Source organism: Typha angustifolia, chromosome 5 (genome assembly GCF_048772165.1).
Source record: "Typha angustifolia cultivar Huaian chromosome 5, ASM4877216v1, whole genome shotgun sequence".
In the NCBI taxonomy this organism is placed as follows: Eukaryota; Viridiplantae; Streptophyta; class Magnoliopsida; order Poales; family Typhaceae; genus Typha; species Typha angustifolia.
The window spans coordinates 6,703,320-6,716,443 of NC_133243.1; the positions used below are offsets into that span (position 1 = coordinate 6,703,320).

A 13,124-nucleotide genomic window follows, 5' to 3' on the forward strand; every position below is an offset into this window, starting at 1 on the left:
CTGTAGAATTCTCAAGATTCTTTTTCCCAATTTATTTTTAGTAAAAAATATTTTGGATCATTTTATAATGAATTTAATATTTGTTATAACTATATATGAAAAAATAATACAAATTATAAGTACACTATTTTTTTTTTGAAAAGCCCATATGTCTCATACTTAATTATAATATACAGAACTATAAATAAATTAATGAAACTTAAGGGCACTAAGAATACAGTAAGGAAGCAAAGCCCTGGTACACGATAATGCAATAGCAAGTCGACTCTATTGCTTGCTCTAAACTCTTGTTAAGAGGTCACATATTTTATTTTATTTTATTTGCTTATCCGATAATTGCACGAATTGCATATCCAGCCATTTGGGCACATAATAATCATAAAACGTATTAAAGGAAATATTAACGAATAAACACATGACGTGTGAGTCCAAATCAAACAAGAGTGCATGAAGGTTAGCTTGGGTCGAGCTCGATCTCATCTTACCTAAAATGCCGGTTCTATCCTCGATCCCTCTTCCCCCTTCCCCCACTCTCCACTCCCTGCTCAACCAAATCCTTAGAAAGAGAGATCGCAATGGCATAGACTAAGATCCAATTCGGGAGAGAAGCAAGAAGCGGTGGAAAACTACATCAATGGCCGCCATTTCCATCTCCATCTCCATCTCCTTCTCCTCACCTTCTCTTCTACTCCGCCGCAACCGCTTCGCCCCTTCGACTCTCCCCTCTCTCAGATCCGAGAGAGCCGTGACTCGTTGCCTTCGAGCACGAGACCCAGCTCTACTGCGAAGGCCTTCGATTTCTTCCCCTTCGCCGGAGGAGCGGGAGCCCTCGGTCGTCTCCGATGAGGTCGCCGTGGAGGGGAGAGGGAGGCGGTCGAGCGGAGATTTAATGGATTGGGAGGACATGATCTTGCAGGACACGGTGCCCCTCGTTGGATTCGTGAGGATGATCCTGCAGTCTGGAGAGTAGGTCATTTTTATTCTTGGATTACCGAAACTACGATCTTGATATAGCTTGTTGATTTGAGTTGCATGTTTGGTTGATGTTAGATTGTCTCTGAGCAGTTGAAGCTTGTTATGCTTGATTCAAATCCTGCAAGTTCTTCAGTTTTCATTTGCAAAAGCTACAGACAATTGATTGTTCTGACACTGCAGTTCCTTTATCTACTCATCGTGCTCACATTTTGTTTAGTTGCAACAAGCATTTAAATTTTTAAGAAATCTGGGTGGGTATTGCCTACAAGAATTTATTAGCATCGATGAAATCCCAATGGAAGAATTTTGACAATTTGATGATTCAAGCGAGCAGCTAATCTTAGAGTTGATAGACATGACTTGCAAATGAGCAAGTACTAAACATTAAGGATGTAATTAATACAATATTCGGCTGTGAATAATTAGTAAATTAACTTGGATTCTCTATCAACTGACACTTTGATGGTTTAAGCTAAACTGACTGATATGATTTTATTTATTTATTTTTATTTTATTGTGCAAAAGTATTTGCATTCTGCAGTAAGCTTGTTTATGTTTTATTTGATGTATTTTTTTCAGGTATGAAAGTGGTGACCGACTGAGTCCAGAGCATGAGAAGACAATTATTGAAAGGTTGCTTTCTTATCATCCGGAGTACGAAAAGAAGATAGGATGTGGGATTGATTACATCACAGTATGTTTTGTTAGAACCAAAAATCTTTCAAATTGCTATTATCTTCTTCTTGCAGATCAAACGGCTTTCAAGCAGATGTATTTTTGTGGAAATTTACATTAATTTATAAGCTCATTTATGTATCTACTTGAGTTTTTCTATTCCTCTTGGAGGGGTCTTTGTAGATTTTGTAATACATTGCATTAACATCTCAATGTTTGTTCCGCACATTTTTTATCGATACAGCTCTCTTGGCACTTCATTGATTAACCACTCGCTCATCTCCAAAGGTTAACATTTTCCAAGGCACCTTTTCTCTTTAATCCTCATGGCACAGCTTTGAGCTGCACAGCCTTAAAATCTTTGAAATTTTCTTTTATCTTTCCTCCTTAGTTACTATGGAATTATTGCTTCAGTACAATTCTTGGAAGAACTCTGCTCTATTGATCTTAATTTTATTTAGTTATATGTTGATTACTTTAATATCTGGTTAATAAATAAAAGACTTAAGGTTGTTCACCATGTGGCGTATATGTATTTGACAATGCTGAATTTGGGTAAAGCCTGGTAGTTGGTACCTCCCTAGAATCCACATATGTGGGAGCCTTGTGTGCAATGAAGTCCTAGGTATGAATGTACAGTATGCTTGAAATTTCTTATCTGCTATTTTACTGGTTTATTTATGATCTATGTGATCATGTAGCTCTGCTTTCCTAAAGTTATGATTTAATTTTATGGTATAAGCTATTTGAAGTCACCCTCGTATTCATAATTGCATATTCATTACTAATGTATTCTTTGATTTTGTTGTTATTCTACTGGCAGATAGGGTTTCATCCGGAATTTGAAAACTCTCGCTGTCTGTTCATAGTCAAGAAGGACGGTGAGCTAGTGGATTTCTCATACTGGAAGTGCATCAAAGGTCTTATAAGGAAGAAGTACCCATTATATGCTGATAATTTCATTCTCAGGCATTTCCGTAGGAAGAGGGACGACTGAATGAAGCACCCGAGAAGAAACTTGGATCCATGAAAAGTTACTTGCTGTATTCCAGATTTATATTGACTTAACTGATCTTGTTTTTGTTTGTTGATGTCACTGAGTAGTTCCGGTTGCCTGGAGATGTAAATGTAGATTTTCAAAGCAGTTGATTTTTGTTTAATTACTCTCACTCTGTCTCTTAGTTACCAAGAAGATATATATAAGAGCTTGGTGAAGAGCAGGTCAGAATATACATATCACACCTGATGATAGTTGCCATGTAGTTTATCCTAATCAATGCTAGAGCGGCTCATCTCTGATTATTTTTCAGAGAAAAGGTATACTGGTGGATATTTCCTTCTCAAGAACTTCAATATGCAGAAGGCACCGTCGTTTGTTGAACAGCATACTTCTCTTCCCTCTGTTTAGCTTGATGTAAGCTTATCATTTCTATATTTATACTCATCTCTTTCCTTTTTCCTTTAGAAATAATTTGAACTTGTTTAATAGTCATTACACGACCAGTTTATATTTAATCTGATCTACATGCTGGCAAAATGTAATAGATGTATGTTCTAATGAGCATCTTCGTTAGGAAGTTTTTTATTTCTGAGAACTTGAGCTTGTCAACATCAATTGTTTCAATGGTTAAATATTATGAATCCACAACAAAAATGATGAACATTAAGATTAATATTTTATAAAACTTTTTTTACTAAAGAATTATATGCGTATAATTTGAGATGAATTAATGGATTAGGTTTATTATCTAGTATAAAACCTATATGCATGGATTAAAATAAAATTAGTAGGTAAGTAAATGATCATATGAGCTACGAGGTGACTTGACTGCTTGGATCGAGTAAGTGAGCCCTTAGTTTGGGCTAGGGCCAAAATTAGCCGCTGATCGGGACACTGGAGTCCGCCCTTATCTAATGAAAAAGAATAACAAAAGAACCGATACGCAAGAGGCGTCGCATGGTATGGTCGTGTAGCCGTCTCTTGAGAACACCTGTGAGCCGCTCTATTTAGTATTTAATTTCAACTATTTGATCCCAAAAAAAAAAAAAAAAAAAAAAATTGTCTTCCCCACCCCACGTTATAGCCCAGAGAATGTACCTTACATGACTTCAAATTACCAAACTACCCTTGCTTATGACATGGGAAATTTGTATATAGTACCTTACATTTAAGTGATTTTGCTGTTCTTACACCGCAATTTCAATCATTTTCTTATAAACCAAAGAGTCTCAACCACAAATATCTTGTGCTAAATGACAAATGGCAGGAAGATAGAACACCTTCAAAGTTCTTCGATGGAATAGTAATGGACAGACGTAACTAATTTGGAGAACACTCAAATATGATGCTAATAATACATGAATAATAATCAAATACTTCTAAGCAAGTATTAGAATTCATATTACAAGTAATTATAAAGTATAAAGAGAGACATAATTTACATGGTTTGATGATGTGTGGAGTAATCTTTAATCTATTATGTAAATATAAGTACAAATAAGTTTTTCAACTTTAATCTCCCTTAATACAATGATGGTTAAGTCTCTAATATTTTTTTCTTACAATATTAACTCTAAAACCTAATTTTTCTATTTATAGGGATAAATTATACTAAAGAAAACCTGTAAGTCATTTGAACGCTTGCGAAAACTATCCTAGAACGCAGAAGAACATTCAAACATTTGTAAAGTATAAATTCTCTCAGAATTTAATATTCGAATGCTCCAAACACATGAAGCTTCGAACTCTTTATATGAACCAAATTTCAAAAAAACATACTACTATTAGTTGAAATATTCTTTTTTTCATAATACACCCTATCTTTTTTTATAAAATAAGCAAAACATAACCTCAATATAGTATGTTACTTAACAACAATACTTTATTTATTTATTTATTTTTGCTTATTTATGATAGAGTTTAAACGGTAAATTTGGTTAAATGTAGTGTGTTATGTGCAAAGTTCCTGATGTAATAGAACACAAGGGCTTTTGGGTAAATTCACCCTACCAATCCTCGTAGAAGATGAACCTTGGCCTTTCGAAGCACCCAAGAGCCCAAAACCACCTCCACTTCCCCGTTACTAAAGAACCCCCCTCCACCCCTTCTCATGGCATTCAAACTGAGACCACCAACCAAAACCAATGGCTTCCTCCGCCGCATCCTTGCAAAGGTTCCTCTCCCCACCGATCCACCAACGTCGGAGGTCGATGACGGTGGTCGCCTCGACCATCCCCTCTCCGGCGCCGGCGAAGGAGAAGGCGGTGGAGGTGGAGGAGGGGAGATTGGAGGCTAGGGTGGAGGAGAGAGGAGGCGGGTATTGGGTTTTGAAGGAGAAGCATAGGGCCGGAATCAACCCGCACGAGAAGGTGAAGCTGGAGAAGGAGCCGATGACGCTTGTCATGGAGGACGGTATCCGAGAACTAGCTTCCATGTCGATGGAGGAGATCGATAAGGCTAAGATTACTAAGGATGACATCGATGTCCGGCTCAAGTGGCTCGGCCTTTTCCATCGTCGCAAGCACCATTGTACGTATCGCATCCTCTCTTTCCCTTTGCTTTTTAGTTTTTAAGTTTTTTAATTCAGACACTGCAGTTTCCAAATTTTCAAAATTGATCCATATAAATACTTCTATAGAATCGGTGCTTATGGTTCCATTTTATGTAGGATTTATAGTCATTTTGTTATACCTGGAAGATTGATTATTAATATAGGAATCACCAATTCGAAGTCGCAAAGTTTTGCATTTTTCCTAGCTTAGAAGATATGAACTTGAGCTATAAAAAAATTAATGTAATAACTGCAATGGCCATGGTTGTTTGTGTTGGCGGTAATGACGATGGTGGTGGTGCAGATGGACGGTTCATGATGCGGTTGAAACTTCCGAACGGCGTGACGACGAGCGATCAGACGCGGTACTTGGCCAGTGTGGTGGAGAGCTACGGGAAGGAGGGCTGCGCCGACGTGACCACACGGCAGAACTGGCAAATTCGCGGCGTGCAGCTGCCCGACGTGCCCGATATCATGGACGGGCTCCGCGGCGTCGGTCTCACGAGCCTGCAGAGCGGCATGGACAATGTGCGAAATCCGGTTGGTAATCCTCTCGCCGGTATCGACCCTTATGAGATCGTCGACACCCGACCTTACACTAACCTCCTCTCCGCCTTCGTCACCGGCAACTTCCAGGGTAACCCTGCCGTTACTAACCTGTGAGCACACCAACTTTTCCCTTTTGAATCTCGTCAAACTTATCCGTCCGTTAAAATATAAAACTTCCTCTTGTGTGTGTTGGAATTTGCATCTCAAGAGAATACTGTGACTTAGAAAGGAGGAAGGCATGCTAATGGTGAAGGATAATTAGTGAGAAAGACGAATCCTTTCTTATATTAGCATTATTAAAGGTCCTTAACAAGCACCAAGAGAGTATAAAGTCATAAAGAGGTTGAGAGACTTATAGAAATCTCTGATTAAAATATTAGGTCTCACTGTTTATGTCTGTTGCTTTGTCTTCTCTCCACATGGTGCTTTCATTATAATATTCTCTATTCAATGAACCCTGTGAAATTCACATACTATAGAAGGAATCAACTCTTATAATAAGCAGTCAAGCATCTTAACCCAATTGGGCAGTTGCAATTCATTGTTAGATCCGTAGTTGCAGTTCAGTGTAGCAACAGTTAATAACTAATAGTATGTAGAATCTAAGAAGTTTACAGAGAATAGTTTTGACTTTTGAGAAATTGTTATGTACACAATAGTACTTTCTACCCTCTAAAAGGATTAATTCTGTACTGCAAGGAAGTAGAATTGCAAAATAGTAACAGTAAACAGTAAGTTGCCTCGAAATCTGAGCAGATTGAGCATGCTTAAGTATCATATCTTGTTTGTAGAATGGGTTATATTTCGTATAAGAACTACGCTAGTAATTTGCTAACATATAGCTACCAATTTTTGTAGTCCAAGAAAGTGGAACGTTTGTGTCATTGGCTCCCATGATCTTTATGAACACCCTCACATAAATGATCTCGCCTACATGCCTGCGATGAAAAATGGAAGGTTTGGCTTCAATCTTCTCGTAGGTGGATTCTTTAGCCCCAAGAGATGCGCAGAGGCTATTCCCCTGGATGCTTGGGTTCCTGGAGAGGACGTAGTTCCTCTATGCAAGGCAGTTCTTGAGGCTTACAGAGACCTTGGCTACAGAGGAAATCGCCAGAAGACTCGGATGATGTGGCTCATTGATGAACTCGTAAGATATCTTCTTGTTCTCATTCTATATGATGGCATACACGATGTGTTAGATTACTAATTAACATAAAAGCTTAAATTGGTTAGGTGATGAACCAATGATGTATGTCTAACCTTGCTGACAACTACAGGGGATAGAAGTGTTCAGAGCAGAAGTTGCGAAAAGAATGCCACAAGGGAAGCTAGAGCGCGAAGCTGAAGAAGATCTAATCCAAAAGCAATGGGAGAGAAGAGACTACCTCGGCGTCCACCCACAGAAGCAAGCAGGTTTATCCTTTGTAGGTCTTCACATACCGGTCGGCCGCCTACAAGCCTCCGACATGTTTGACCTAGCCCGCTTGGCCGATGAATACGGCTCAGGTGAACTCCGATTAACTGTAGAGCAGAACATAATAATCCCCAACGTAAACAACTCCAAGATTGAGTCATTGCTCAATGAGCCCCTCCTCAGCAAGTTCTCTCCACAGCCCTCTCTGCTAATGAAAGGTCTAGTTGCATGCACTGGCAATCAATTCTGCGGGCAGGCGATTATAGAGACCAAGGCACGGGCATTGAAGGTGACAGAGGAGGTGGAGAAGCTCGTTTCGGTGCCTCGGACGGTGAGGATGCATTGGACTGGTTGTCCAAACACCTGTGGGCAGGTGCAGGTGGCTGACATTGGATTCATGGGGTGCTTAACCAAGGATGCGGAGGGGAAGATTTGTGAAGCAGCGGATGTATACCTGGGTGGAAGGATAGGGAGTGACTCGCATTTGGGAGATGTGTACAAGAAGTCAGTGCCATGTAAGGACTTGGTTCCAGTGGTGGTGGACATTCTGGTGAACAAGTTTGGTGCAGTTCCAAGGGAGAGAGAAGAAGATGAAGAAGAGGAGCTTACTGGAAACTGATCTGTTTGATACTATTTGAGTTCAAGGGATTGTCATGTATTAGTGATGGCCTTCGGCATATGGAGAAGAAGTTTCATGAAATGCTCATTCCTTCTATTCTGTTTGTGTAAGAAAGAAGTTTGTGATAATGTATGTACATGATATCCATAAAACTGCTCAGAGAGACAGAACCTTGTTATCTATTCCAATGATGAGAAATAAGCACTAATATATATGATGCATTTGGCCTCTAACTCATAACCCTGGCAATTGAATTGGGATAAGATGAAACATTTGGTTTGTTTGCTGGAATTTTCTTATAAAATTGGGTTTCTATTTATTAATTAATATTATTTGAAAACTGTAAAATTTATCTATAGACATGCTATTATTGGGCTTACGGTGTCAATTGGAGATTTGTAATGAATAGCATGTGTATGATTCAAGCGAGTTTCCTTGAGTTATTTTTTTTAGAGAAATTTTGTGGAAGATTAATTTATTAAGTAGAGCAGTTACAGCTTGATAAACTAGAAAGAGAGGAAAGATAGTTAGAAGACTTTTGAACAAGCTATGTACTTAACTAAAACACAGACCAAATAATAGAAAAGCTTCGCGTCAAGCACATGATAAAAAACATAAATATTCTAGTAAATATCAGGGCAACGGTCCTAGAAACAAGTCTCTCTCGTAATAGGGATAAGCTCCTTCCCTCTCTTAGTCACTTTAGTTAGGAGAGGAGAGGAGAAAACATCAGTGACGGAGAAGACACTCTCTTGAGGTGGAGAAATCGCCCAAAACCCTAGTGGAGCATATACTATTGTTCTCTTTTGATTTTCCATATCACAAAGTTTTAACTTTGACTGGGCGTTCCAGATTCCATATACATGTCAACCAATCAAATCCTTCAGGGTGAACCAAGTCTCTTTAACACCATTAATGCTAAAAGTAATTTGTGAATTGGTTGTGTGATAAAAAGAGGCAAGAATCTTATCAACGTTAGGGAGCAATCTCTTCTTCAGAAGTATACCTCCCTGTGGCCACTTGTTAGCTCCAGAAGAGTCCAAATTAACTATATCTTGGGTTCTTCCATCTCCATGCAGGTCAACTAACTAGAATGCTCAAGAACGTATGACTTAGAGGTAGACTTAATGGCCTAGATTTATCGGAAGCGAAGTCAGATAAGTTTTATTGGATAAACTCTTATTGACTTCTAGACGCAGATTGCGACACAGGAAATCTTCAAGATTCCCACTCGCAAGCAACTGGAAGGACGAGATCAGGGGTTCCTTTTTCTTTTTTAATTTTTTATTTTATCTCAACGATGTGTTACTATTATTATTATTATTTTTAATAAAGAGATGAAATCTTCTTGAGCAATTTGCTGCAAAAATTCTTCAGTTTTTTAATTAGCAGAAATAAACTTTCAATTTATTAAATTATAATTTTAAACTTTTTTTTACTGATTTAGCTCTGACAAATTTTAAAAGGACTATCGTGTCCTAAAAACGTCACGGATCATCTATATAATTTATACGCATCGACTATACAAAATGTACGTTCTAATTTTAAAAAAAAAATGTATATTGAGATTAAAAACTAAAGTCACGCATCATTTATGTAATTTATACGTATCACCTATATAAAAGGTACGCTCTAATTTAAAAAATAGTCATGCATTACCTATGAAATATGTTATACTCTAATTTTTAATAATATACGCATAGAAATTAAAAAAAAATAATCTAAATTGATAAAATATATATAAATTTATGATTCAATAAATAGAGAAGCTTATTTTTGTCAATTAAAAAACTTTCTATTGCAAATTACCCCCATTCTTCTTCCTCCCCCGGAGTATTCTAGAGTTAGTCCCTACCAATGGTTTCTGGAATTGATACAAGTGGATGTGACTACCAAGTTATAACTCTAATGACCGTCCCAGATGGAAGGGGAACCCAAAGCCCTTGATGGAATGATTCGATTGGTTCCTTTTAATTTGGAGTAGCCGACCACCGATCCACTTCGAGTCTCACGTCCCCTCTCTCTCAAGGCACTCACGTTACGTACTTTTCATCCATGTCACCATTATTTAATCTAATTACTTAACACTGGGACTCAACAGTTGAATTCTATTAATACAAAATTTAATAGGTTCAAATTCTCTTATAAACATCACAGTTATATTTGATATATATATAACTAATTTAGATCTAACATATGAGAGGCAAAAGGAAGTAAGATGCAAATCCTTTTATTTCATTCCACTGGAAGATCATTAAAACAAGATCTCAACTCCTGATCCTCCACTCATGAGCTTGCAATCTTATTATTTAATTGACAATAAGCCCAGCAATTATACAAAACTGCAATGGCAAATTGATGAATTGGGGAAGCTTTAGCTGGCTAGATGATGTTAAAATTTCTTAATTAGAACGTTTTCCACAACTTAGCTGGGAGGCCATTCCTAGGGACTGGAAATGGGGAGTATTCCACCTCATTCCGGGATCCTATGATCTCCCACCTGCAATACAACAAAGAGAGTGTTAATAACCGATTGATCTAAATAACATATCAACAATTAGGCAATAAAAGAAATGGAATATAATTGGCTTGATGTTAAGCTAAAATGTTAAGCTGTTAGATAATAGACTAAATAAGAGATACAAAATAGATTCAAATACTCGCCTGTATTTGGTTACTAAATGGTGGATCAAGATGAACATTTCAAGCTTTGCTAGCTCGTTGCCCGGACAAGAATGCACGCCGTTACCAAATGGGAAGAAAGTGTAGGGCTTGGGTGCTACCTGCATTCAAAAAGAATGAGAAAAGGAGTATAATTAGAGAAATTCTATTTTACTTCTTTGTAGTTATGCTAAATTCACTTCATCCCATATAATTTTATTTGTGTTATTTATCTATTCCCCGTCAAGACTAAGATACAATTGTAATTTTTTTTTCAATAAATATGATTAAACTAGAAGTCAAATTTAAAGATGCTTATTAAAAATATATATAAATAATTAGATAAGTTTTTTTTTAATGCATTCAAAATAATATTAATTAGATTTCAGATGATATAAATATAATAAATATATTGAACATATGTATATTTTTATTATATCTTATCAAATTATCTGAAACTTTGTCTATATCGAATATCTTTAAAATTAGACATATGATAATACAGTCTATTATAATACAAGGTCATAATTAACCACACATTATACTTGTCCCTCAATACTCATGAAAAGAAAGGATTTAATAAATGCGGTGAAAGGAACATAACTAGAAACAACCATAAATACCTTGAATCTAGAAGGCTCCAACTCCTGTGGATGTTGGAAGAATTCTGGATTATGATGTATGTTCCTGAAGAGAGGCATCACCTTCCATCCTTTTGGGATTAGGAAACCTTTAACCATTAATAGAACTCATTAAATCTCCTTAATAATCGCATTAATAGCATCAAATTCTTCCTTAGTTTGGTGCAAGAGATTACCTTTATATTCCACATCAACCACTGCCTCCCTAAAGGTGAATGAGATGATACTTGCCATCCTTAAGCTCTCCAGGATAACCTGCATCATATGAAAAAAAAGGTATCCTTGTAATCATAAGAATAAAGACAATGTTCTAAAAGAGAGTTGAGATGGATGTATGCACGCGTGTACGAACCCTATGAGTCAGCGTCATGCTTCTTGTCTGTGCCCATGTCAAGGGTTTGCTGCCATACCCATTAGCTTCATGTATGGCCATCTGCTCCGCCTGCATGCATGCCATAATCAAATCAAGTCACTAGAAGTGATTCAAAGTAGCTAAGTATACATTAGGTTTAAAACAATGTGTTCTTTTATTAATTCCTACCTTGATTGCTTCGAGAAGCTTAGGAGAGTCGTGGAGATATTTCATGATCCAAGTGAGCACACTTGCGGTGGTGTCTTGCGCCGCAAAGAGCACGCCGATGATGTTATCGGCGATCTGGTCGTCGGAGAGATGCTCTCCCTTGCCATCCTTGGAATCCATGAGAAACCCCAAGAGGTCCTTCTCCACCACTCCTTTGATCCTCCTCTCTTTCATGATCTCATGTAGTATCTCGTTAAGTCTTTTCCTTGCCTATATACATGAAACAAGCAAATTAACATACGATTAATTCAATCGTCTCATCTCAAGTTATATAGTATAATATTATGCACATATAGAAAGACAGCCTTACTTGGATTGCCTTTTGATATGCAGTTCCAGGGATTTTGTTAGGGAACGAGTTATATCCCTTGTCGACGATGAAGTAGTTCTTCTTCAACTCTTCTTTGGAGAAACCGCTTAAACGACCACCGAATATCTCAAGAATGCCCACATCAAACGAAAGCTGCGATGGTCACCGATCTGTGAGCAAATCTCGCTATAACAATGGAAATAACAAATATAAAGGGAAAAAAAGAAGAAGAAGAAGAAGAAAATCTCAAACTCAACCAACTGAGTAGAGCTAACCTCCTTCATCGTATGAAACGTGCTAGCGACATGGCCATCCCATGAATCCAGCATGGAGATCACTATAGATTCGATGCTTGGAAGAATGGGGCGAAGTGATTCAGGGCTCAGGGAGGCCTGCACGAGCTTCCTAAGGCGAAGGTGGTAGTCTCCTTGGTGGAAGAACAAGGCCCATGGGCCTATCATCCTCATCTTGCTCCTTGGGTAAGTGGGCTTGAAGAGATGAGCCTGGGTCACCAGCACAAACTTGGCAGCCTCAGGGCTAGCCACCATCACACAAGGGCAACCTAAGATATGGGTCTTAAATATTTCACCATATCTTCAGAAAAAAAAACAAAACAAAACAAGCAACCATACATAAAAAAGCTTTAGTTTACTCTTATGCGTGCACAAAAGAAAGTCTAAATGAGATCATGGAGTTAAGAAATTAAGTAACCTCTTCTGCTTGGTGGCAAAGAAGACATTTGGATCTTGGGAGTAGAGTTGGAGGGTCTCTCCTAGGTAAGGCCAACCCAAGGAGCCAGGTGGGAGCTTCAGGGCTTTCTCTTGGGGTCTCCTCCTCCTCCTCTTGAGCTTTCTCACAGTAAAATAAGAGGCAAGGGCTAAAAGGAAGAAGGTGTAAGCTAGTGCACAAGCCATCCCCATCTCCCTGAAGCTTGAGACCAAGGTGGGGAAATCTCTTCTTGTGGCTAAGACTAGGTCTAATGAATTAAGGAGGAGGGGTGGGTGGGGATGAACGAAGAGGGGAGATTGGAGAGTTTTGAGGAGATCTTTGAGGTGGGTGTTCTGGGAAAGCATTGATGGGTTTATATAGAGAGAGGAAGTGGTAAGTAGGGGGTGTAGGATAAGAACAAATGGCTGGTACGGAATACAT

At 38.1% G+C, this 13,124-nt stretch overlaps 3 protein-coding genes across 4 annotated transcripts; 2 read left to right on the top strand and 1 right to left on the bottom strand.

Annotated features, from left to right (window-relative positions):
• Positions 1-498: 498 nt before the first annotated feature.
• On the top strand, positions 499-2,819 carry LOC140760145 (protein DCL, chloroplastic-like). Of its 2 annotated transcripts, XM_073096978.1 has the most exons (4): positions 499-966; positions 1,555-1,669; positions 2,474-2,531; positions 2,620-2,819. In XM_073096978.1, exons 1-4 carry the CDS (start codon positions 635-637, stop codon positions 2,649-2,651), a joined length of 537 nt encoding a protein of 178 aa, XP_072953079.1. In that variant the 5' UTR covers positions 499-634; the 3' UTR covers positions 2,652-2,819. The 2 variants fall into 2 exon arrangements, with proteins under 2 accessions (XP_072953079.1, XP_072953078.1); XM_073096977.1 differs by having other exon boundaries at positions 2,474-2,819.
• Positions 2,820-4,758: 1,939 nt separating this feature from the next.
• LOC140760171 (ferredoxin--nitrite reductase, chloroplastic) lies at positions 4,759-8,016 on the top strand. Its single transcript, XM_073097009.1, has 4 exons — positions 4,759-5,179; positions 5,506-5,860; positions 6,609-6,897; positions 7,028-8,016. Exons 1-4 carry the CDS (start codon positions 4,795-4,797, stop codon positions 7,781-7,783), a joined length of 1,785 nt encoding a protein of 594 aa, XP_072953110.1. The 5' UTR covers positions 4,759-4,794; the 3' UTR covers positions 7,784-8,016.
• Positions 8,017-9,931: 1,915 nt separating this feature from the next.
• On the bottom strand, positions 9,932-13,007 carry LOC140760311 (abscisic acid 8'-hydroxylase 3-like). The gene is made up of 9 exons (XM_073097233.1): positions 12,687-13,007; positions 12,251-12,569; positions 11,976-12,128; positions 11,627-11,875; positions 11,438-11,527; positions 11,262-11,340; positions 11,068-11,174; positions 10,448-10,566; positions 9,932-10,283 (listed from the first exon to the last, which is right to left on the bottom strand). Exons 1-9 carry the CDS (start codon positions 12,893-12,895, stop codon positions 10,190-10,192), a joined length of 1,419 nt encoding a protein of 472 aa, XP_072953334.1. The 5' UTR covers positions 12,896-13,007; the 3' UTR covers positions 9,932-10,189.
• Between the last annotated feature and the right edge of the window lie 117 nt (positions 13,008-13,124).

What these genes read in the sequence shown, in the direction of transcription:
- LOC140760171 (XM_073097009.1), top strand. Translation starts at nt 4,795, where the DNA reads ATGGCTTCCTCCGCCGCATCCTTGCAAAGGTTCCTCTCCCCACCGATC. An exon ending in AACCCTGCCGTTACTAACCT is followed by an intron (nt 5,861 to 6,608) that starts GTGAGCACACCA and finishes CAATTTTTGTAG; the next exon opens with TCCAAGAAAGTGGAACGTTT. An exon ending in TGTGGCTCATTGATGAACTC is followed by an intron (nt 6,898 to 7,027) that starts GTAAGATATCTT and finishes TGACAACTACAG; the next exon opens with GGGATAGAAGTGTTCAGAGC.
- LOC140760311 (XM_073097233.1), bottom strand. Translation starts at nt 12,895, where the DNA reads ATGGGGATGGCTTGTGCACTAGCTTACACCTTCTTCCTTTTAGCCCTT. An exon ending in GGTTGATGTGGAATATAAAG is followed by an intron (nt 11,175 to 11,261) that starts GTAATCTCTTGC and finishes TAATGGTTAAAG; the next exon opens with GTTTCCTAATCCCAAAAGGA. An exon ending in CATTTAGTAACCAAATACAG is followed by an intron (nt 10,284 to 10,447) that starts GCGAGTATTTGA and finishes GTTGTATTGCAG; the next exon opens with GTGGGAGATCATAGGATCCC.
- LOC140760145 (XM_073096977.1), top strand. Translation starts at nt 635, where the DNA reads ATGGCCGCCATTTCCATCTCCATCTCCATCTCCTTCTCCTCACCTTCT. An exon ending in ATGATCCTGCAGTCTGGAGA is followed by an intron (nt 967 to 1,554) that starts GTAGGTCATTTT and finishes TATTTTTTTCAG; the next exon opens with GTATGAAAGTGGTGACCGAC. An exon ending in GTGGGATTGATTACATCACA is followed by an intron (nt 1,670 to 2,473) that starts GTATGTTTTGTT and finishes TTCTACTGGCAG; the next exon opens with ATAGGGTTTCATCCGGAATT.